Genomic DNA, 20,780 nt, shown 5'->3' on the forward strand with positions numbered 1-20,780 from the left:
TATTGTTTTAACCCCCAACCCTAGTTGAAAACATTTCGATTGTGCCCATCCCAAACCACCGTTGCGGAAAAGAAAGAAAGAAAGACATGAAGGGAAAAAAAGGAAGAAAGAAAGAAAGACATGAAGGGATAAAAGAAAGAGAGAGAGAGAGAGAGAGAGAGAAGAAAAAGGTCGGTAAACCAGAGTTCCTGAGAGGATAATTTGTAAGTCTGTCTTTCCCCTTTTTATCGAAAATCTTGTGGCTCCGATTGGAGCCGGAAATGTTGAAATGGCCAAGAGTGTAACCTCTCTACTTTGAGGAGGTGTACTTGGTGACAGCCTTGGTGCCTTCAGACACGGCGTGCTTGGCCAGCTCGCCAGGGAGGAGCAGCCTGACGGCCGTCTGGATCTCCCGGCTGGTGATGGTTGAACGCTTGTTGTAGTGTGCCAGGCGTGAAGCCTCTGCAGCAATGCGCTCGAAGATGTCATTCACGAAAGAGTTCATGATAGACATCGCCTTGGAGGAAACGCCGGTGTCAGGGTGGACCTGCTTGAGCACTTTGTAGATGTAGATGCTGTAGCTCTCCTTCCTCCTACGCTTCTTCTTCTTGTCTCCCTTGGCAATGGCCTTCTGGGCCTTGCCAGCCTTCTTAGCAGCCTTTCCGGAGGTCTTGGGTGGCATGGCGTCGCTGACGAGTCAGACGGTATTACTACTACTATGTGCACGGTGCGGGAGCGAGCGAGAGACTGAGTCGACATGGGGGACGCAAACAACAACAAACAATGACGTATAGAAAAGGGGGGGAAAGGAAGGAAGGTAAAGAATGATTGTGTATATGTGTGATGAGTGTAATGCAACCAGGACGACGACAACACGTGGTGGCAGGAACTAGGCCTTAGTTTTAGTCTCCCGGCCTTACTGAGAGATCAGTTCCTGGTTGCATTGTGTAATGTGCATGTTTTTTTTTTTTTTTTTTTTTTTTTTTTTTATATAATAAATAGTAGGAGAGGAAGAATTTAGACTAAGAGAAAGAGTGTCGGGGCTTAACCCAACGTGCGTGTGTTTGGTGTTGGGGAGGGGGGGTGGGGTCTCGCACGTGCACAGTGTTGTTACTTAAGGGAGGGAGGAGTGAGTCGCTACGGCTTTCTCGGCCAAGCATTGGCTTATTGGCTGCCTCTCAGGTTCATCTGATTTTTCCGGCTCCGGAGCCTGGGATAGGATGGTAGGATAGGGGTGTTAGGGTAAGGTGTTGTAGCCCTAGGGGGCTTGGGTAGGGGATTAAGGAAAGGGGAGGGGTGGAGGAAGGTGGTTATCTTGATGGGGTGGTCAAGGTCGGGGTCGGGGGTGCTGGATATGAGGATGGCGTGTGAATGCGTGGCTGCCGTGATTTGATAGTGGGTGTAGGGGTGGTTTAAGTTTAAAAATGAGTTGCTGGTGTGAATTAATAATTAATGAAAGGGTCAATAATAAATAAATTAGTGTTAATTAAGTAAACAATGGGGTTGGTGGAGGTCTTGCGTCAGGGTGGAAGAGGTTGGCTAGAGGTCGTGTGGGGGGTGTGATCCGGGTGAAAAAGTCGATGAAGTCAGTGTGAACGTCGGTGAGTTTGGTGATTTGTTTTTGTTGTAGGTGGTGAAGGTAAGTGTTGATGGGTGGAATGTTGGCGCGTTCATGAGAGTGTATGTTGGTGATAAAATCATCCCACCGTATGCTCAGTGCCCAACGTATGGCTTTATTTTGAATTTTCTGTAAATTTAGAATGTTGCTTTTGGCCGAAAGAGATAGGCTTAATGGTGAATACGTGAGCAGTGGTCTGATCAGTGCTTTATACAAATGAAATTTAGTTGATGGTGTTGCACTACGAAACCGGTATATTTGTGTTAATGCAGTGCCAGCCACGCCTGCCTTGCCTCGTATGTGATGATGAAATTTGAAGTTTTTATCGTATGTAAGACCAAGTACGGTGCAAGTATTCCTAATGGGAATGGGAACGCGATCGGGGTCACGCGAATTTAGAAAAAGTGGGCGGGGGTTGGCTGATTTAATACGAAAATATGTTACTGTGCATTTCAAGGGATTCGCTTGAATCCGCCACTTCTGCTCCCATCGTGCAATTCGATCCAGCTCTACGCTCGCTTTGTTCGTAATTCCGTCAATTGTCGTTGATCGTACAAGTTGAGTAATGTCGTCTGCGTATTGAATGGTGAGTGAATCGTCATGTAGTGGGGTGGGGATGTCATTTGTGTACAGTGTGTAGAGGGTGGGTGCAAGGACGGAGCCCTGAGGTACACCTGCGTGAAGCTGGAAAAAGTCTGAGTAATTATTTTTAAATTTAATACGCATTGTGCGGTTGTCTAGAAAATTGCAAAGTAGTTTTTTAATGAGTGAAGGAAAGTTGAATTGTTCGCAGATTTTGTACTTCAGGCCTGCGTGCCAAACAGAGTCAAATGCACGTTTTACGTCACGAGTAATAAGGGCTGTCTTGTATGCATTGCGGATGTTTTGGTTGATATGTAAGTAATTGGTGATGATGTTTAGGGCGTCCTGTGTGGATCGTCTAGGTCTGAAACCAAACTGTCTGGGGGAAAGAAGGTTTTCGTCTTCTAAGTATTGCCGTAATCTAATGTTGATGATTCGTTCGAAAGTTTTTCCTAACACTTCTAGTAAACTAATGGGCCTGAAGTTTAAAGGGTCTGTTGTTGTCTTGTCTTTTTTAGGGATTAGAGTAGCTGTCGCGGTCTTAAACGAGTCCGGAAAGTAGCCGGATGCCAAGGCAGCGTTGTATAAGTGTGTAAGTGCATTTATGAATGTGTCTGGGAGGTGTTTGAGTATGTGATGTCCGATACCTGTGGCACCCGGCGCCTTCTTTGGAGTTCTAGCGAGCATAGACTTGACTTCTTCGACTAGTATGGGGGCAGTGAGGGGGTTATGTATGTCTAGATTATTTATGTGTATGTTTGCGTCTGGTGTGATATGATCGTGGATAGTGTGAAGATGTTGTTCTATATGTCTTATGTGACGTGTTGCGGCAGGATGAGGAGGGTTAGGGTGGTATACTTGTTGCCATGCGTTTTTAAATGTGTTTGTGATTTCCCTGGGATCTGTGATTTCTCTGTTGTTAGCAATTAATTTTCTTACTCTAGGTAAGTTACAGCCCTTGAGTCGGCGAATGTGTTTCCAGAATTCCCAGGGTTTAGTTTTCCTGTGTTGTTGTGCAGTTTGTATGAGGCGTCGCCAGTGTGCATTGTGGTCGGATTCAAGGCTATTGATTACATGTGTCCGAAGATGTGATAGGTCGAACCGTACTTGGCCTAAGTTGTTTTTGTTTAGTTCAAACCGACGACGGTAACACACTAGGAGTCGTTGTGTTCGTATGGATGGTATGAATGTGTGTATAGGTATGTGTGTGGTTGTGGGTATGGTAATGTTGGCAGTGTTAAGTATGCATGTGTGTAGATATTTACATTGTTCTTCTATGTCAGTGTGGTGTTTTCCCTCATAGTCAGTGGTGTATTCTTGTTCTGAAAGGGTTTGTGTAAAGGCATCCCAGTCTGCATGTAGGTAGTCATAGTGTGGTGTACTGGGGATCAGGATCGGGTTGGTGGAAATGGACATTATGATGGGGATGTGATCAGACCCAGACATGGGGCCGGGGGTGATGTGGTGATGAAAAATGTTAAATGATCTGTTGGTGAAGATGAGATCTGGCTTACCTGATCCCCTAGGTGTAAATGTTGTGAGGAAATCAGGTCCTAGGAAATTTAATCTTTTGTGTTGGTATATGGTGAACATTTGTCTTCCATGATTGTTGGTTGTGTTGTGTTGGAATGTCCCGTGTTGTGCATTTAGATCTGAAATGAAGAGTGTTGGTGCAGTGTTGTTGAAGAGTCTGTTTATGTCTGTGAAGGGGATGCCAGTGTTGGGTCTGGTGTATGTGGTGGAGACTATGAGGGGGCCAAGAGTAGTGTGTGTTTTAACTGCAAGGAAATGTCTGTGTGTCCATGTTGTGATGAAGTCGTGTTTAATTGTGCCTTTAATCATGATAGCAACTCCGTCGTGTGGACCTTCGTCGGTTTGAAGTGTAGTGTAGCCATAGTGTTTGATTTTTCTGGTGTTGTTGGTGCAAGTGCTGTTGAGTAATATTATGTCTGGGTCGTGTTCGTGAATGAGTTGTGTAAGTAGGTGCCTGTTTGCGTAATAGTGTCTAATGTTAAACTGGATGATTTTAAGTATGATGGTGATCGTGTTGAACTGAGTCTGAATGGGCTATGTATGTGGTATTTGTGGGTGAGGCAGGGGAGAAGGATGGGGTTCTCTTTTTGGGAAGGGGGGCACTGCGTTTTCTAGAGCGTGATTGATGAGTGTGAACTGAAGGGGAGAGGGAGGAGGGGGATTCGGGAGAGTCAGCTGCCTTGCGTTTGCAAGAGACGCTGCGATCTCGATCGCAGGTGAGGGGGGTGGTTGGGGTAGGTGGAGGGGCAATGGGGTTAGGTTGGTTGGGGGTTGTGCTGGTGGAGGGAGATGGGGTTGGGGGCTGGGTGGTTTGGTTAGGATGACGTGAATCAGCAGGTGAGGAGGGATGGTGAGGGGGGGAAGATGGGAGTTGGTTTGAGGATGCAGGAGTGGGATGAGGTTTAGGGTGAGTGGGTGTGGTGGGTGGGTTGGAAGTGCAGGGAGATGACGAATGAGAGGTGGAGGGGATGGGAGGGGGTGAGGTAGGAGGGACTGAGGTGTTGCCAGTTTGCTGTGAAGGGGGGGTGAAGATGTGGGGCGATTTCTTGGCTGTGTGCCATGAAGGGGGGATGACAATGGTGGACATATTGTTGGCGGCTAGAGCATCATTGATAAGGGATGCAAAGGGCACATCAGAGTACAGAGCTTGGGCTAGGGCGGACATGACAACTGCGGTAACGTTGGGGGGGAAGGGTGAAATGGAAGATGGATTGGGAGGGGTGGTGTTGGGGGGTGTTGGATGAGTGGTGGATGCTTGGGTTGGGGGCTGTGAGTTCTGAGTGGCTTGGGCATATGACATGGTGGATGAAGTTTGTTGGGGTGCTGTGTATGATTGAGGCGGGTTATGCTGTGCAGGCTGGCAGTTAGCCCTTAAGTCCTTTAACAGATTTTTTCTAATAGGACAGTTTCCGGCGATTGCAATGTGTCCTTCGCCACAATTGATACATTTAGTAGTAGCGCTAGTGCAGTTTGTATGGAAATGACCTTGGGCAGAGCACTTTGAGCATATTTGAGTTTTTTTGCATGAACGAGTTGGATGCCCATACTGGTAACATCTAAAACATTGAGCAAGATCAAACCACTGTTCGAGTCTAAGGTTGCTGGGTGGGATGATTGTATTGAACGCTTTGACACCGTGTGAATGAAGTTTCTGTACCTCTTGGGGTGAAGCACAGAGAATCTTGATGTTGTTTGAATTGTCAAAGCGAACAATGTGGGTGGCGTGAATGTCGTTTTTCAGGGACAGTTCAGTCATGAGGTCATCATCGGTGTGTCTGAGAACATATTTGGTAACATTCCGGGCAATTAATGTACAGGCAGCTTTTAGCTCAGGAGTTGAGATCAGCTCATATCCAGCCTGGGAGTATTTGGGCAGGTTACTGGGGGAGAGGTATGAATCAAGATGAGCCTGAGAGGCCAAGGTGATCTTAATGATTTTGTCTTTTGCACTAGAGAAAAGGTTAACAAAGGGGGTTTCAGTGATGCAAAAAAAGGTCTGACCAGGGTCTGAAGGCAGGGCAGGGAGGGTACATTTAAACTTAACTGAGAAAGCCATCATTAATCAGGGGGGAGGGGGGGGGAGAGTGTAGCGCATGACGTTAATAAAAGAGGGGGAAGAAAACCAATCACCACACTTTTGCACAGATCCCGGGGTGCAATGGGTGTGCAGGATGAGGTGTTGGCGCCGTTACCCTGATCACTAAACTTGTTGTGAGAGCAGGGTGGTTCCAGATTGTTAGGACCGAAGTCCTAACCAATCTATCACCAGCAAGATGGGAAGGAAGTAGGAGAACAAAAGACAGAGTCTCTCAGGTGCACGGCTATATCTCCTGGACCCCCGACTACTGTTATGGCCGTGGCCCCAACAAGGTAGTGGGGGGGTCCCGGAAGTATCTCCGAGTTCACAAAAGAGCAGGGGTTAGTAATAAAAGAGAAATTAGAAGAAGACAGGAAAAGAGGTAGGAGGAATGGAGTAAATTTATTAATGAGGTGATGAATGGGTGAAATTTATGAAATGAGGTGATAAGTGGGCGGGTAGCACATGCCGACAAAGTCGTTAGCAGCTGATAAAGGCAGGGAGTCACAGAGTGAGAGCTGAGCGAGCGAGCGGTCGAGACACGCGTGCTTCTGGCTGGGCGTCGTCACCAAGTGATGGGGGACGCGCTTGCTGAAATCCTTATATGTGATTGCTGCCCGATCGCAGCCCGGCTTCTGCCTCGTTCCCATTCGCGGGTGGGATGGGGCCGGATCGGGAAGACGGGTATTTAAGGGAAGGTCGCGGGCGGGTGACGGACTCTGCTGCCTGCCTCCACACTGACAACATCTCCTGCTCCTGTCTTGTTTCAACAAGGGTAACAGCTCTCCGGTTCGCCGTTGATCGAGCTGCTCTGCCCCTCTTGTCTCTTGACAGTGCTTTGAGGTGTTGTTGCTGTCGTTGCTTGCCGCCTTCATCCTGACCACGCCTTGGTCTCCAGCCACTGTTGTGTACCGGGGTGCTCACGCTTGTGCGCGCTCGCCCTTCAGTGGTTTCTTTTTGCCTCTTACTGTATTTCCTTTCTGGCTCTTAGTGTTCCCCTGGTACGTGGTACGAAGCCGAACCCCGCGGTTTCCAGGCGCAGGCCTGGTACACAAGGGGGCCCCGTAGTCGGGGTGGTTATAGGAAGCTGCAGGGGTGAGCCAAAACTTTGTTTAGGGCTAGGGTTAGGCAAGACCTTCGGGGCTGTGGTAAGGGCTGCCGCGTCCTCCGCTAGCGGAGGGGCAGATTCCTGCCACAGTAGGTAGGCTTCTTCCTGCGTTTCTGTGTGCCTGTTCTGTGTGGTTGTGTGAGTGTTAGTGTGGGTGTTTGTGCCTGTGTGTGATGACAGGCAAGTCGAGGTCTAGGCCCCCAGGGCCTTCGAGGATTCCTATGCCATCTAGGATCCAGCTGCCTGGTTCATCTGCTCGCGTCCCCTATGCTGGAGGTAGGGTTGAGACGGTTCCTGCTGTCTTGGGTGGGAGCATTGCTGCGGTCGCCCATCCAGCTGCTGTCTCGGCCCAGGGTGTCTTGACCTCGGTAACCCATCCAGCTGCTGCTAGAGGCCAGGAGTTTTTCTCTACTGGCAGGAAAAGGGAGCGTCGTGGATCAGGGGATAGCTCGACCGTGTCTGCTGGCGGTTGTGCTGATCCGGAACATCCAGCTTCTTGCTCCTCTGCTTCCTCTACAGCACCACGGAAGATAGCTCGCCGTCATGAGGGGATGGATGACATTGTGCCTGCTTCCAACCCTGACACTGCTACTTCTCAGGTTGATGCTGTTTCAACCGCTGCTGCTACTCCTGCTGTTAAACATGGCTCTGCCGATGATGAAGGGTTTACCCTTGTGTCTCGCAGAGCTAAGCGCGCAACCATGACCAAGCCTGCGGCCCAGGGTTTTTCTCTGACTGCTCCACAGCAACCTCCTCCACCTCGCCCTTCAGTGTCTGTGGCAGCCCCTCCTCCACCCCGCTCCTCCTTTCCAGCTTTCAGGGTTCCACTGCAATCGGGTTACGACACCAGCTACGATGCAGTGGCGGCCCTGGAGAGCCAGTTGCCGGGTCTTGCAGCGAGGAATCGCTTTGGCAGGGACGAAAGTTGTGTCCTCATTCCTTCCACGGAAGAGGCTTACTGGCAGCTCAAGGCCGTAGCAGAGGACGAGGCGGCAACAGTGAAGGTGACAGAGCTCACACGGGGTGGCCAGGTGACGAAGGCTGTAGTGATGGGATACCCTCGTCGGTTCCCATTAGACATCCTTCGCAGGCACGACCTAGTAGAGGAGGCCACCAGGTGCCAGCACCAGAGGACGCGGGAGGAAACCTTGCAGGTGTGTGTCACCCTCCGCGGCCCCCTTGTCCCCTCTCTCGATCTTGGGAACTGGGGAGTGTACTGGCTGCGCCCGTACACTCCAGAGCCACTGAGGTGCTACCGCTGCCAGAGGTTCGGACACCATCGTGCAAGCTGCACCAGGCCTGCAGTGTGCGGGATCTGCAGCGGCTCCCACGACACGGAGCAGTGCTTGGAAAAATTCCGAGCAAAGGAGCCGGTCACCTCCCGCTGTCCCAACTGTGCAGGAGCACACCACGCCTGGCATCCCAGTTGCCCAGCGAGGGTGAAGAGGGTGAACCAGGGCAGAGAAAGGCAGGTCTCTTGGGTGCAGGAACAGCAGTCCTTGGTCCCAACGCCGGCCCCCAGGCACTTTTGTTTGGGGCCAACAACGCCGCCCCAGGCACAGACTCCTCCTGTATTAGATACGACTGCTTTTCCTCCCCTGCCAACTCCCGCACAGACCATCGAGACAGTGGCGGAAGTTCACAGGCCCATGGCCTCAATGGATCCATCACCCCTGCTGCCCCCTCCTTCCCAAGAGGATCCAGTGCTCGCGCCGGTAACGCAAACCCCTCCTCCGCAGGCACATCAATCTCAAGCAGCCCCACTCTTCACACTGGACGAGCTGCGCACCCTGGGGACGCAATTGGCTCTTGCCATAGCAGAAACCGTGGCTCAGACTCTGGGGGTCCAGCTAAACACAGATCCTATAGTGGCAGTAGTGGACCGTACGCTAAATCAAGCAGTCGAGGCGAAACGACAGCTCGTTGTTCCTCCTGCCTCAGCCAAGCGGCCTCGATCACCGAGGAAGCCCAAGTCGTCCCCCAGAGGGGCTGCTTCAAAGGTAGCCAAGATCAAGGCTCGGCCACCCCGCACCCTAGCGGCCGGCTCTCCTCATCTTCCATCGGCCCCCTTGGTGCCTCCTTTGATGCCAGTGGGTCAGGAATCAGAGGAGGTTCGCCTCTGTCTGTCTCCGGGCCCCAGGACGTTACCTACCTCAGGGTCCTCCAATGGAACTGCGCAGGAGCAATGAGTAAGCTTCCCCTCCTGCAAGAGGTGGCCAACAGGGATCAACCACATGTTATTCTCCTGCAGGAAACCTTGTTGACTGAGAGCTCCCGGTTTCGTTTGGCGGGATACACCTCCTATCTCCTCCCTCGTGAACGTGGTGTAGCTCAGGGTTGTGCCGTTTTGGTTAGGGACCACATCGGTTCTGCAGTCTATGAGCCTCCCTACTGTGGGACTGGTGTTGAGGTCCAGGGCGTGATCCTACAATTAGCGGGGTCACCCCTCACTGTGTTTAATGTATATCGTGGCCGAGATGCCTCTCTGGAGTTGGGGGACTTGTTCTCCCAGGCTACGAGGGGGCCTGTGTTCATTGGAGGCGACTTCAATGCACACCACGATATGTTTTCCTCGCCTCTCAAGACCAACGAGGCTGGTCGGCACATCTCTGTAGTTATGGAGGAGATGGGAGGTGTCTCCCTGCTGAATGATATCGGTGAGGCTACTCATATTAGAGGAGGTCGACTAGACCTTTCCTTTGTTTCCACCCCTCTCGCAGGCTCGGCAATGTGGTCACTCCATCCCCACCTCATGAGTGACCACTATGCTGTTGTGGTTGATTTACCTTTGGCTCCCCTTCCTCCACCCGGGTCGCCTCCTCAGAGGTGGGATATTAGCAGGGCGGACTGGGCAGCCTTTGACAGGGCTCTCACTCTTGCCTTCTCATCTGCCCCTGCAGCAGACCTCGAGGGTCGAGCGGAGCAAGTTGCTGATGCTTTTAGGCAAGCAGCATCTCTTGCTATCCCGATGCAGCAGCGCTTTGCGAGGTGCTACCGGGATGGCTGGTTCTATTGTGATAGGGTCAGGGAGTTGAATCGGAGGCTAAATGCAGCTCGCAGACAGTACCGGCGGCGCCGCACTTCGCCGTGCCGCCGGTGCTTGTCTGCCGTGTCTCGCCATGTCCTCGCGGAGAAGCGCCGCCTTAGGGAGGAGGCGTGGATTAGGTGGTGTCGTACCCTTGATTCTCACTCCACACTCCGTGAGATGTGGAGGAGGATTAGGTCCATCTCCGATCCACGCCCCTCCCGTCCACCTTCACACCCTGATCCTGTCGCAGAGGCCAGCCGCCTGGCTCAGCACTTTGCAGACCGCTCTGCGTCCTGCAATCTCCCGCGGTCCATCTTGGCCATTCAGGAGCAGCTGTCCACCTCTCGTGTTGAGGCTATTCAGGCGGCCTGTGACCGTCCTGATCCAGCTGATTGCCCCATCACTAGTGGGGAGCTGCTGGCAGCTTTGCAGCATCGAGCGGACACTGCTCCAGGCCTTGATGGGCTGACTTATTCCATCCTGTCGCATGCGGGAGATTGTGGTAAGGAGCGGCTTCTTGCTCTGCTCAACCTCTCGTGGTCTGAGGGGCGTCTGCCGAGGTCGTGGAAGACTGCTGTCATCCACCCCATCCCGAAGCCTAACAATCCTGGTGCCATGCGCCCCATCTCGCTGCTCAGCTGTATTGCCAAGACGGCTGAGCGGGTTGTGCGGGCGCGTCTGGCATGGAGGTTAGGTCCGCTTCACCAGAGGATATTTGCCTATCATCCTGGCAGAAGTGCCTCTCACTGCCTTGCATCTCTCCTCGGTGAACTTCGGGGTGGAGTGGGGATGGCGGTCTTCCTTGACCTTGAGAAAGCTTTTGAGTTGGCGAGCCCTAAAGTCATACTTCAGGCTCTTGCAGACAAGGGAGTGGGTGGCAAGCTCTTGTCATGGGTTGTGGACTTTTTTCATGAGCGTGCTGCGGGGGTCCGCTTCCAGGGGCAGCTCTCCTCCTTTCATACCCACCTAAACGGCACCCCCCAGGGGAGTGTCTTGAGCCCTCTCCTTTTCAATATCCTCATGGAGGGGCTACTTACTGAGGATTATGGGCGCGGCGTTACCCTCCTGTGTTATGCCGATGATCTGGCCCTCGTCATAGCCAGGAGGGATTGTTACGAACATGCCAACATTGCACTTGCACGGCTATATAGAAAGTGTGCGGAGCTGGGCCTAAAAATTAACTACGGTAAAACCACATGCATGCCTTTTGGCCTTAGGCCTCCCCGCTTTCCCCTTCTGATTGGTGGCCACCAGCTGTCTCTCGTGGCAGTACACACATATCTTGGGGTGCGACTAGACAGCAACCTCAATTTCGAGAGCCACGTCAGGTACTTGCGCGAGCGGGCAAAGACACGTCTGTCTGCTCTTCGCTCCCTCTCAAAGAAGAGTTTGGGGGCCTCTTTTTATGTGCTGCGCACGTTCTATGTCCACGCTATTCGGTCTTTGGTGGACTATAGTGCCATCTGCCTGACGGGTCTTGCCCCAAGTGTTTCTCAATCTCTGGAGGTCGTGCAGAATGAGGCTCTGCGCATCATTCTGCATGCACCCCCTTGGACCAGACTGGTGAATCTGCGAGTGGAGGGCGGTTTCCCATCGTTGAAAGGCCGCATTATGCTTCGGGCTGCAGCGACCTCTCTGCAACTTGTGCACCGCAGGCAACATCTCCCAGTCTCTTATCTACTAAAGCGGCTTCTGTCACGCCCTCCTGACCCGGCCCCTGGGCGGGACTGGGCCCGTGCCACAGTTGCTATGATACATAGTATGGGTGCTACTGCCGATATATGCCAGGTCCCTGACTCGCCCTTCTACGGGTTCGAGGAACCACCACCTTGGGAGCCTCCTCTTCCGGTGTGTTTATCCAGCAGGTGGGAAGCCTCGCAATACCATCCCAGCTCTCCTCCGTCAGGATAGTCTCCGCCGGGTAGCTGCTCTAGGGTCTGCAGGGTCAGCAGTTTATTATACTGATGGCTCTGTGGCAGCTGATGGCACTGCTGGAGCGGCCTTTGTTTTTGGTGACATGGTGGAGTCTTGGCGGGTGTCCCAGGGGGCGTCTCCCTTCCAGGCAGAGCTCGCTGCTATTCTGGGAGCTTTACGGCATGCACACAACCGCCGATATAGCCGTGTGGTTATTCATACAGACTCTCTCTCATCTATTGTACGCCTTCACTCCTTCTCCCTCAAAGACAACATTTTTTTGTTATCCTCCATATACACTGTAGCTTCTCTCCTTGTCCGTGGGGGAGCCACGATCATCCTTCACTGGCTTCCAGGTCATGTTGGCATCTTGGGGAATGAGATGGCAGATGAGGCTGCGCGCTCTGCCTGTACTCTCCCTGCTGTCACGTTCCCACTCTGCAAAAGTCAGGCTCAAATCATTAGATCTTTCACTGTGACTATTGGACATCACTCAGTGGAGGAACATAGGCTATGTGTGGCTGAAGGCTCACGATCCGCCACTTGGTATGCCAGTGCCACTTCTTATTCACCATTGCAGCCACCTCTGGGCTTACCGAATCGTCTGCTAGTGAGGCTGCGGCGTTTACGTTTGGGATATTTATGCTATAACCAGATAAAAGGAGTGGCCCCAGACACTTGTGAACACTGCTTAGAGAGGTCGGAGGAGCCTCTACTGCACTATCTATTGTATTGCCCTGTGACTTCTGCTCTCAGGTCTCTCCCTAGTGGGGCATACGTCCCATCCGAAGATGAGGTGAGGGATGCCGCTGGCATAGTTGCCCGTGCTCCTTTTTCACAATTACTTCGGGTAGTCAGTCGCTACCCTCCGCCACGATAATATAGCTGCGCATGCATAGCGCACCTGTGACGGGCTCACATGTTTGCCCGTGTCCCAGTACGTCCTGGGACGAATATCACACAAACAAACAAGGCGGGTGACGCATTAGTCTTCTCCTGAAGGTCTTCCTACTCCTCCAGCGACGACGAAGAAGACGATACTACTGCTACTACTACTACTACCATGTCCGGACGTGGCAAGGGAGGCAAGGTGAAGGGAAAGTCCAAGTCCCGATCTAGCAGGGCTGGGCTCCAGTTCCCCGTCGGCAGGATCCACCGTCTCCTTCGTAAAGGCAATTACGCCGAGCGTGTGGGTGCTGGTGCCCCCGTCTACTTGGCTGCAGTCATGGAGTACCTAGCAGCTGAAGTGCTTGAGCTGGCTGGCAACGCAGCCCGTGACAACAAGAAGACTCGTATCATTCCCCGTCACCTGCAGTTGGCTATCCGCAATGACGAGGAGCTCAACAAGCTCCTCTCTGGCGTCACCATCGCCCAGGGAGGTGTCCTGCCTAACATCCAGGCTGTGTTGCTCCCCAAGAAGACGGAGAAGAAGTAAACACTTCCAAGAAATCCTTCTTCTTCTTCACCTCCATCGGCTCCTTTAGGAGCCACATTCGTTTCTTGAGAGAGAATAGACTTTGCTCAACATCATCATCATCATCTTTGTGTATGGATGAATGTGTTGGTAGACTGTAATGTATGTGTCTGTCTGTCTGTATGTATGTGCGTAGAATGTGGTATGTGTTGAATGCTGGCATGTGTCTGTGGCTATATATTTACGTTCGGTTGCATGTAAGAAGCTACTGACATCAGTGAAGGTCGATTAATAATAATAATAATAATAATAATATTCCCACTACTACATAGCGTCTTGTCCCGTTCCCAACTGCACCTACATAATACTGTACTGTATAATTATGCCTCCTAAATAACTGCCTGGCCTGGTGGATGAATGAAGACATAGGTGATGATGATGGCTGTTCTCCCACCATCGAAGGAATGGACAAAGTCGTTCAGTGACAGAGGATATGGTGATGTATTCCACAGTATATATATAGATATAAGATATATATATATATATATATATATATATATATATATATATTATATTATCCCTGTGGTGACGACCATGGTGGATTTAACACCCCCAGATAAGAGGAATAATTAAGAAAATACTATTCATTCATTTCTCTCGTCATTAGGAGTAGTATTACAACAACTAGTTCCTATAAAAAAAAAACGAAAAAAAAAAAAAAACCATCATCATCTATCTATTCATCCATCCATCCATTCATTCATCATCATCATCATCATCATCATCATCAAGATTAATAATAATAATAATCATCATCATCAGCAGCAGCAGCAGCAGCAGCCATCGAACTGCGAGCTCCGGTGTAGGCCTGCTTAGTGAAGCTGTTGGGAGGCGAGTGTCAGCCACCTTGTCGACCACCTCTTCTATATAATGCACTAGCGGTCGTGCAAGTACCAACCGGATCCATTTAAATTTGATTTCAGGCCTCAGTGGTTGTATGGCGGTTGATGCAATGCTTGTACGATGGGTGATTGGTGGGTTTTGGCACTTAGAGAAAACGGCCGTGACAGCGACAAATTCAAGGGATAACTTGTTCATATGCAGACATTCTGTCTGTCTAACACTTAGGCATTCATATCATGCACTGTGTGGGTGGTGCCTCACTGACGTGACTGACTGTGTCTTCTATTCTCTAGGTGCATCCTTCAAGTTTGCTGCTCGTGCATATGAAGGCAGAAATACCTTGGAATAGTGGGATTTGCCTTCACGATTTATGGAGGCGACTCCCGGAGCACAGCAGAGGAGATGCTCTCGCAACAGGATGGAAATTGCCCTGATAGGTATGGAGAAAGCTTTCCTGAAATAGGGGGGGGGGGGAGAGGAGGGGTTAGATGAGAGGGACAGAGAAAGCAATGGCCCAGCACGATAAGTGATAATGTATGTGTATGTATGCATACGTCCATAAAAATTAGAAGATGTAGAAGCCAAATTGACAGTTGCCTAACCCCCCCCCCTTTTTTTATAACTGCCAGAGAGAGAGAGAGAGAGAGGGAGGGAGGTTTGGTATGGTTCAGGTAGGTTATGTTAGGTGTGGTAAAGAGTTGGTTGGGTTGCATTACATGTCTTCATTTCCGTTACATTATAAAAAAAAAAATTTGGTGCTAGCTAACCAGCTCAACGTCTGCATTTACTTAGACTACTATGCCTTCATTCATTCTCTTTCACAGAAATTAGGTGTGGACCTCTAAAAGAGGTCCGGGGGTTGTTGTTGTTGTGTGCTTTGCCGTGGCCAGGTGGAATAGTGCCATGCAGTTAGGCACGCACCCTCTTAACCGCCGAAGCCGTAAAGGGTGCGCCCTTGTCGCTTCAGGGCGTACACCACGTCCATCGCGGTCACGGTCTTGCGCTTGGCGTGCTCAGTGTAGGTGACAGCATCGCGAATCACGTTCTCGAGGAACACCTTGAGAACACCGCGGGTCTCCTCGTAGATCAGGCCCGAGATACGCTTCACGCCACCACGACGAGCCAGACGACGGATGGCAGGCTTGGTGATGCCCTGGATGTTGTCACGAAGCACCTTGCGGTGTCGCTTGGCGCCTCCCTTGCCCAGACCCTTGCCGCCTTTGCCTCGACCAGTCATAGTGTCTACAGCTGCTGCCCAGACCCAGTAGTAGTAGTAGTGGTGGTGGTGGTGGTGAGTGTCCGCTCCGCTCCCAGCACCAACAGTGATGACGACCCCGCTCGCCAACCACCCTTATATAACCCAGTCTCGGTCGTGCAAGTACGAACCTTATCCATCTAACCTTGATTTCAGGCCTAGGCCTCACCCCAGCTCCCAGGAGGCCAATCCTAGAGAGGTGTCGTAGCCAGGTCACGCCACAGGGCATGCCAAATTTTGCAAGCAAACCAGGAATTGCATCGAAAAAGCATGAACAGTAAATCACCGCCATGTACATCACACCCCGACCACTCACACGCCGCCAGTCCTGAGACAGGCAACATAAAAGGCCGCTGCCAGGCGCGGTGCGCCAACACTCTCGCTCTTCTCGCTCCCTCAGTCACGCTCAGCCATGGCTCGTACCAAGCAGACTGCACGTAAGTCCACTGGGGGCAAGGCCCCTCGCAAGCAGCTGGCCACCAAGGCCGCTCGCAAGTCCGCCCCTGCCACCGGCGGCGTCAAGAAACCCCATCGTTACAGGCCTGGCACTGTGGCCCTGCGTGAGATCCGTCGCTACCAGAAGAGCACTGAGCTGCTTATAAGGAAGCTGCCATTCCAGCGTCTCGTCCGTGAGATTGCCCAGGACTTCAAGACTGACCTGCGCTTCCAGTCCTCTGCCGTCATGGCTCTGCAGGAGGCGTCTGAGGCCTATTTGGTCGGTCTCTTTGAGGACACCAACCTGTGTGCCATCCACGCCAAGCGTGTAACAATCATGCCTAAGGACATCCAGCTGGCCCGCCGCATCCGTGGCGAGCGCGCCTAAGGCGAGAGACCCCTCACCTCGATCGAAAGAAATCTCGGCCCTTTTCAGGGCCAAAACCCTTTTTCAAAGAGAGATGATGACAGACCCTCAGTTTAGGTTTCCATATATCAGCTCTTGCTTTTCCGCAGCGAAGCATGCTCACACACACACACACACACACACAGACAAATGAACTCCATTACTTACCTACATGCATTCATTCAATTTTTTTTTTTTTTTAATCACTCATTTACTTTTTTTTTTTTTTTTTTTTTTTTGAAGGGGGGGGGAATACTTGCCTATTCGTTTGTTTCTATTATTGATCTGTTGGTCACGTCGCAGTTTTTGTTTTCGTTATTTGCCTGTTTCTTTTACTTACTCATTGATTCACTCACGCCCTCATAAAGGTACACAGGTTCGCACAACGAGAAAGTCATTCCCGCTGCATATTAGATGCTCTCTATATCCGTCATGAACGCACGGTGAATCCTTCAGTTACTATGCTGGAAAAAAAAAAAAAAAAAAAGGTTAACCTGAACCCATCGATTTTCGCCTGCTGCAGTTGTGCTCGTGTATGTATGTTTCTACTGTACCTATGTATTTGTGTGTCTTTGTGAGCATGTATGTCTGTGTGTACGGACGTATGAGGACACACACACACACACACACACACACACACACACACACACGGACGAATGAACTGTACTTATATAGTTACATTCATTCATTCATTCATCGTTTTTTCAATTATTCATTTCCTTTTTTTGGGGGGGTGGGGGGGGGGGGAGGAGGGGCAACTTGCCTATTCGTTTATTTCTTTTGTTGATCTGTTGTTAACGTCGCAGTTTTTGTTGTCGTTATTTGCCTGTTTCGTTTACTTCCTGATCGATTCAGTCACGCCCTCATAAACGTACACAGGTTTGAACAAGGAGAAAGGCATTCCCGCTGCATATTAGGAGAGTCTCTGTACCCGTTATGAAGGTTTGACAGTGGCCAAGAACGCACGGTAAATCCTTCAGTTAATATACTGAGAGAGAGAGAGAGAGAGAGAGAGAGAGAGAGAGAAAGTGAACCTGAACCCATCGATTTTTACCTGCAGTTGAGCGTGTGTATGTATGTATGTAGGTTGTATGTTTATACTGTACGTATGTGTGTGTCTCTGTGAGCATGTATGTTTGTGTGTATGGACGTATGAGGACACACACACACACACACACACTCACACACACACACACACACACACAAACGGACGAATGAACTGTACTTATATAGTTACATACATGCATTCATTCATTCATCCTTTTTTCATTCATTTCCTTTTTTTTGGGGGTGGGGGGGGGGAGGAGGGGCAACTTGCCTATTCGTTTATTTCTTTTGTTGATCTGTTGTTAACGTCGCAGTTTTTGTTGTCGTTATTTGCCTGTTTCGTTTACTTCCTGATCGATTCAGTCACGCCCTCATAAACGTACACAGGTTTGAACAAGGAGAAAGGCATTCCCGCTGCATATTAGGAGAGTCTCTGTACCCGTTATGAAGGTTTGACAGTGGCCAAGAACGCACGGTAAATCCTTCAGTTAATATACTGAGAGAGAGAGAGAGAGAGAGAGAGAGAGAGAGAAAGTGAACCTGAACCCATCGATTTTTACCTGCAGTTGAGCGTGTGTATGTATGTATGTATGTAGGTTGTATGTTTATACTGTACGTATGTGTGTGTCTCTGTGAGCATGTATGTCTGTGTGTATGGACGTATGAGGGCTTGTGTGTATGTGAGCATGACAGTGTGTACGGCCACATGTGTAGGTCACTGCACGTATACAGTATAAATGTATTTGTGCACATGTGTTGGTGTATGTACGTACAGATTGTAGACTGACATGAATATGCATGATACGATGTCATGCCCGTATTTACTGTACGCCTGTTGAGTGAGTTTGGTTGGTACGGTCGGCCTAAGAAGTGCCGGCGGAGTATCCAGAAGTTTTCGGTCAGCGATAGTTGTCCATACTCTTCCTTATATCTGAACGAGGAATTGAGAACCTAACTATGTAGGTGTTCCAAAATTGTTTAAAAAAAAAAAAAAAAAAAAAAATTAAATCCATGTCCAGTTATATGTATATTTCCAATTTTTTGTAGGGAAGCAGTTGGTTAGTTAAGATAATAGGAATTCGTAAACGTAAATAATTGATATTTAACAATTGTCGCTCAGGGAGAGTCGGGAATAATTATGTTTGTGGAGTTCAAATCTAGCATGGTAACAGGCAGTGATTTTTGGGTAGAGTAAGACTGGACAAAAGGGAGGTTCAATGAACATGGGGAATGAATTTAATTATTAGTTATAAAATAATTTTCCCTGACAATACTATGGGGGAATAACGTGTTCAAGTCATTTAGTTCCGTTTCCAATGTCTCCATGGACGACGACAGAAAGAGAGGGAAGGAGGCGTCAGGCAGTTAGCTAGTTTAAATGGTTCGATCACCCCGCACGAAAGGAGAAAACATTCACTCAAGGACATGCAGATTATTACACTGCCTTTGGCCAGTTTCCCAAGAAGAAAAAATCTCCGGATGATTTCATATAAGACAGAGGGGTATCGGGTGGGGGGAAAAAAAAAAAAAAAAAAAAAAAACCTACCGTACATCAGAGTCGGAGCTCCTTGGAGAATGCTACCTTCTGTCAGTGTCTGATATCCTCAGTGGATAATCGATTCGCAAGAGTAATAAAATGGAGAGGTTCATAAACAAATCATTGAGTTCAAAACTTCCAACAAAGCATTTTCTGTTGAGCAGGAGATTAGAGTTTATTAAACACACACACACACACACACACACACACACACACACACAGTGACCGGGAGTTATAGGCGTACTGGCCACCGCGCGCGAAGTTAATACATTTCACATTCATTCAAATCGGGAAAGATAACTAAGTGTTACCATCTAATATATCACTGCCTCCTGTTATTCATCTTGCATCCTTATTTTCACGATATAATAAATACGTTATTTGGCATGACGTGATGAAGGCATTGAATGTTTACCTTATATTCACTGTTTTCATAGAACGTATGGGAGTGGAGCGTGACCGAAGCAATCTGAAACTGTGCCGTCACTTCTTGGGGCGACGGTGTACGTTGTTATTGTTAGTTCTCCAGATGAAGAAGAGCGCGCACGCCCATGTTTACTCTTTTGTTTTTTTTTGACTCTATTGTTTTAACCCCCAACCCTAGTTGAAAACATTTCTTGATTGCTTGCCCATCCCAAACCACCGTTGCGGAAAAGAAAGAAAGAAAGACATATGAAGGAAAAAAGGAAGAAAGAAAGAAAGACATGAAGGGATAAAAGACAGAAAGAGAGAGAGAGAGAGAGAGAGAGAAGAAAAAGGTCGGTGAAACCAGAAGTTCCTGAGAGGATAATTTGTAAGTCTGTCTTTCCCCTTTTTATCGAAAATCTTGTGGCTCCGATTGGAGCCGGAAATGTTGAAATGGCCAAGAGCTGTAACCTCTCTACTTTGAGGAGGTGTACTTGGTGACAGCCTTGGTGCCTTCAGACACGGCGTGCTTGGCCAGCTCGCCAGGGAGTGAGCAGCCTGACGGCCGTCTGGATCTCCCCGGCTGGTGATGGTTGAACGCTTGTTGTAGTGTGCCAGGCGTGAAGCCTCTGCAGCACGGTGCGCTCGAAGATGTCATACACGAACGAGTTCATGATAGACATCGCCTTGGAGGAAACGCCGGTGTCAGGGTGGACCTGCTTGAGCACTTTGTAGATGTAGATGCTGTAGCTCTCCTTCCTCCTACGCTTCTTCTTCTTGTCTCCCTTGGCAATGGCCTTCTGGGCCTTGCCAGCCTTCTTAGCAGCCTTTCCGGAGGTCTTGGGTGGCATGGCATCGCTGACGAGTCAGACGGTATTACTACTACTATGTGCACGGTGCGGGAGCGAGCGAGAGACTGAGTCGACATGGGGGACGCGCTTGCTGAAATCCTTATATGTGATTGCTGCCCGATCGCAGCCCGGCTTCTGCCTCGTTCCCATTCGCGGGTGGGATGGGGCCGGATCGGGAAGACGGGTATTTAAGGGAAGGTCGCGGGCGGGTGACGCATTAGTCTTCTCCTGAAGGTCTTCCTACTCCTCCAGCGACGACGAAGAAGACGATACTACTGCTACTACTACTACTACTACCATGTCCGGACGTGGCAAGAGAGGCAAGGTGAAGGGAAAGTCCAAGTCCCGATCTAGCAGGGCTGGGCTCCAGTTCCCCGTCGGCAGGGATCCACCGTCTCCTTCGTAAAGGCAATTACGCCGAGCGTGTGGGTCGCTGGTGCCCCCGTCTACTTGGCTGCAGTCATGGAGTACCTAGCAGCTGAAGTGCTTGAGCTGGCTGGCAACGCAGCCCGTGACAACAAGAAGACTCGTATCATTCCCCGTCACCTGCAGTTGGCTATCCGCAATGACGAGGAGCTCAACAAGCTCCTCTCTGGCGTCACCATCGCCCATGGGGAGGTGTCCTGCCTAACATCCAGGCTGTGTTGCTCCCCAAGAAGACGGAGAAGAAGTAAACACTTCCAAGAAA

The 20,780-nt window shown here is 50.1% G+C and overlaps 4 protein-coding genes and 2 pseudogenes across 4 annotated transcripts; 3 read left to right on the plus strand and 3 right to left on the minus strand.

Moving 5' to 3' along the window:
* Window positions 1-289: 289 nt before the first annotated feature.
* On the minus strand, window positions 290-661 carry LOC145419146 (histone H2B). The gene has a single exon (XM_080287385.1). The coding sequence runs from the start codon at window positions 659-661 to the stop codon at window positions 290-292; it is 372 nt and encodes a 123-aa protein (XP_080143511.1).
* A 12,163-nt stretch (window positions 662-12,824) lies between these two features.
* LOC145419131 (histone H2A) lies at window positions 12,825-13,274 on the plus strand. The gene has a single exon (XM_080287371.1). The coding sequence runs from the start codon at window positions 12,903-12,905 to the stop codon at window positions 13,272-13,274; it is 372 nt and encodes a 123-aa protein (XP_080143497.1). The 5' UTR covers window positions 12,825-12,902.
* A 1,807-nt stretch (window positions 13,275-15,081) lies between these two features.
* On the minus strand, window positions 15,082-15,393 carry LOC145418908 (histone H4). Its single transcript, XM_080287165.1, has one exon. The coding sequence runs from the start codon at window positions 15,391-15,393 to the stop codon at window positions 15,082-15,084; it is 312 nt and encodes a 103-aa protein (XP_080143291.1).
* Window positions 15,394-15,823: 430 nt separating this feature from the next.
* On the plus strand, window positions 15,824-16,234 carry LOC145419082 (histone H3). Its single transcript, XM_080287324.1, has one exon. It carries the CDS (start codon window positions 15,824-15,826, stop codon window positions 16,232-16,234), a length of 411 nt encoding a protein of 136 aa, XP_080143450.1.
* Window positions 16,235-19,716: 3,482 nt separating this feature from the next.
* On the minus strand, window positions 19,717-20,092 carry LOC145419123 (histone H2B-like; annotated as a pseudogene).
* A 298-nt stretch (window positions 20,093-20,390) lies between these two features.
* On the plus strand, window positions 20,391-20,766 carry LOC145419190 (histone H2A-like; annotated as a pseudogene).
* The last annotated feature ends 14 nt before the right edge of the window (window positions 20,767-20,780 follow it).

Source organism: Coenobita brevimanus, chromosome 117 (assembly GCF_032717465.1).
Source record: "Coenobita brevimanus isolate Jiangsu-jjx chromosome 117, ASM3271746v2, whole genome shotgun sequence".
In the NCBI taxonomy this organism is placed as follows: Eukaryota; Metazoa; Arthropoda; class Malacostraca; order Decapoda; family Coenobitidae; genus Coenobita; species Coenobita brevimanus.

What these genes read in the sequence shown, in the direction of transcription:
- LOC145418908 (XM_080287165.1), bottom strand. Translation starts at nt 15,393, where the DNA reads ATGACTGGTCGAGGCAAAGGCGGCAAGGGTCTGGGCAAGGGAGGCGCC.
- LOC145419131 (XM_080287371.1), top strand. Translation starts at nt 12,903, where the DNA reads ATGTCCGGACGTGGCAAGGGAGGCAAGGTGAAGGGAAAGTCCAAGTCC.
- LOC145419146 (XM_080287385.1), bottom strand. Translation starts at nt 661, where the DNA reads ATGCCACCCAAGACCTCCGGAAAGGCTGCTAAGAAGGCTGGCAAGGCC.
- LOC145419082 (XM_080287324.1), top strand. Translation starts at nt 15,824, where the DNA reads ATGGCTCGTACCAAGCAGACTGCACGTAAGTCCACTGGGGGCAAGGCC.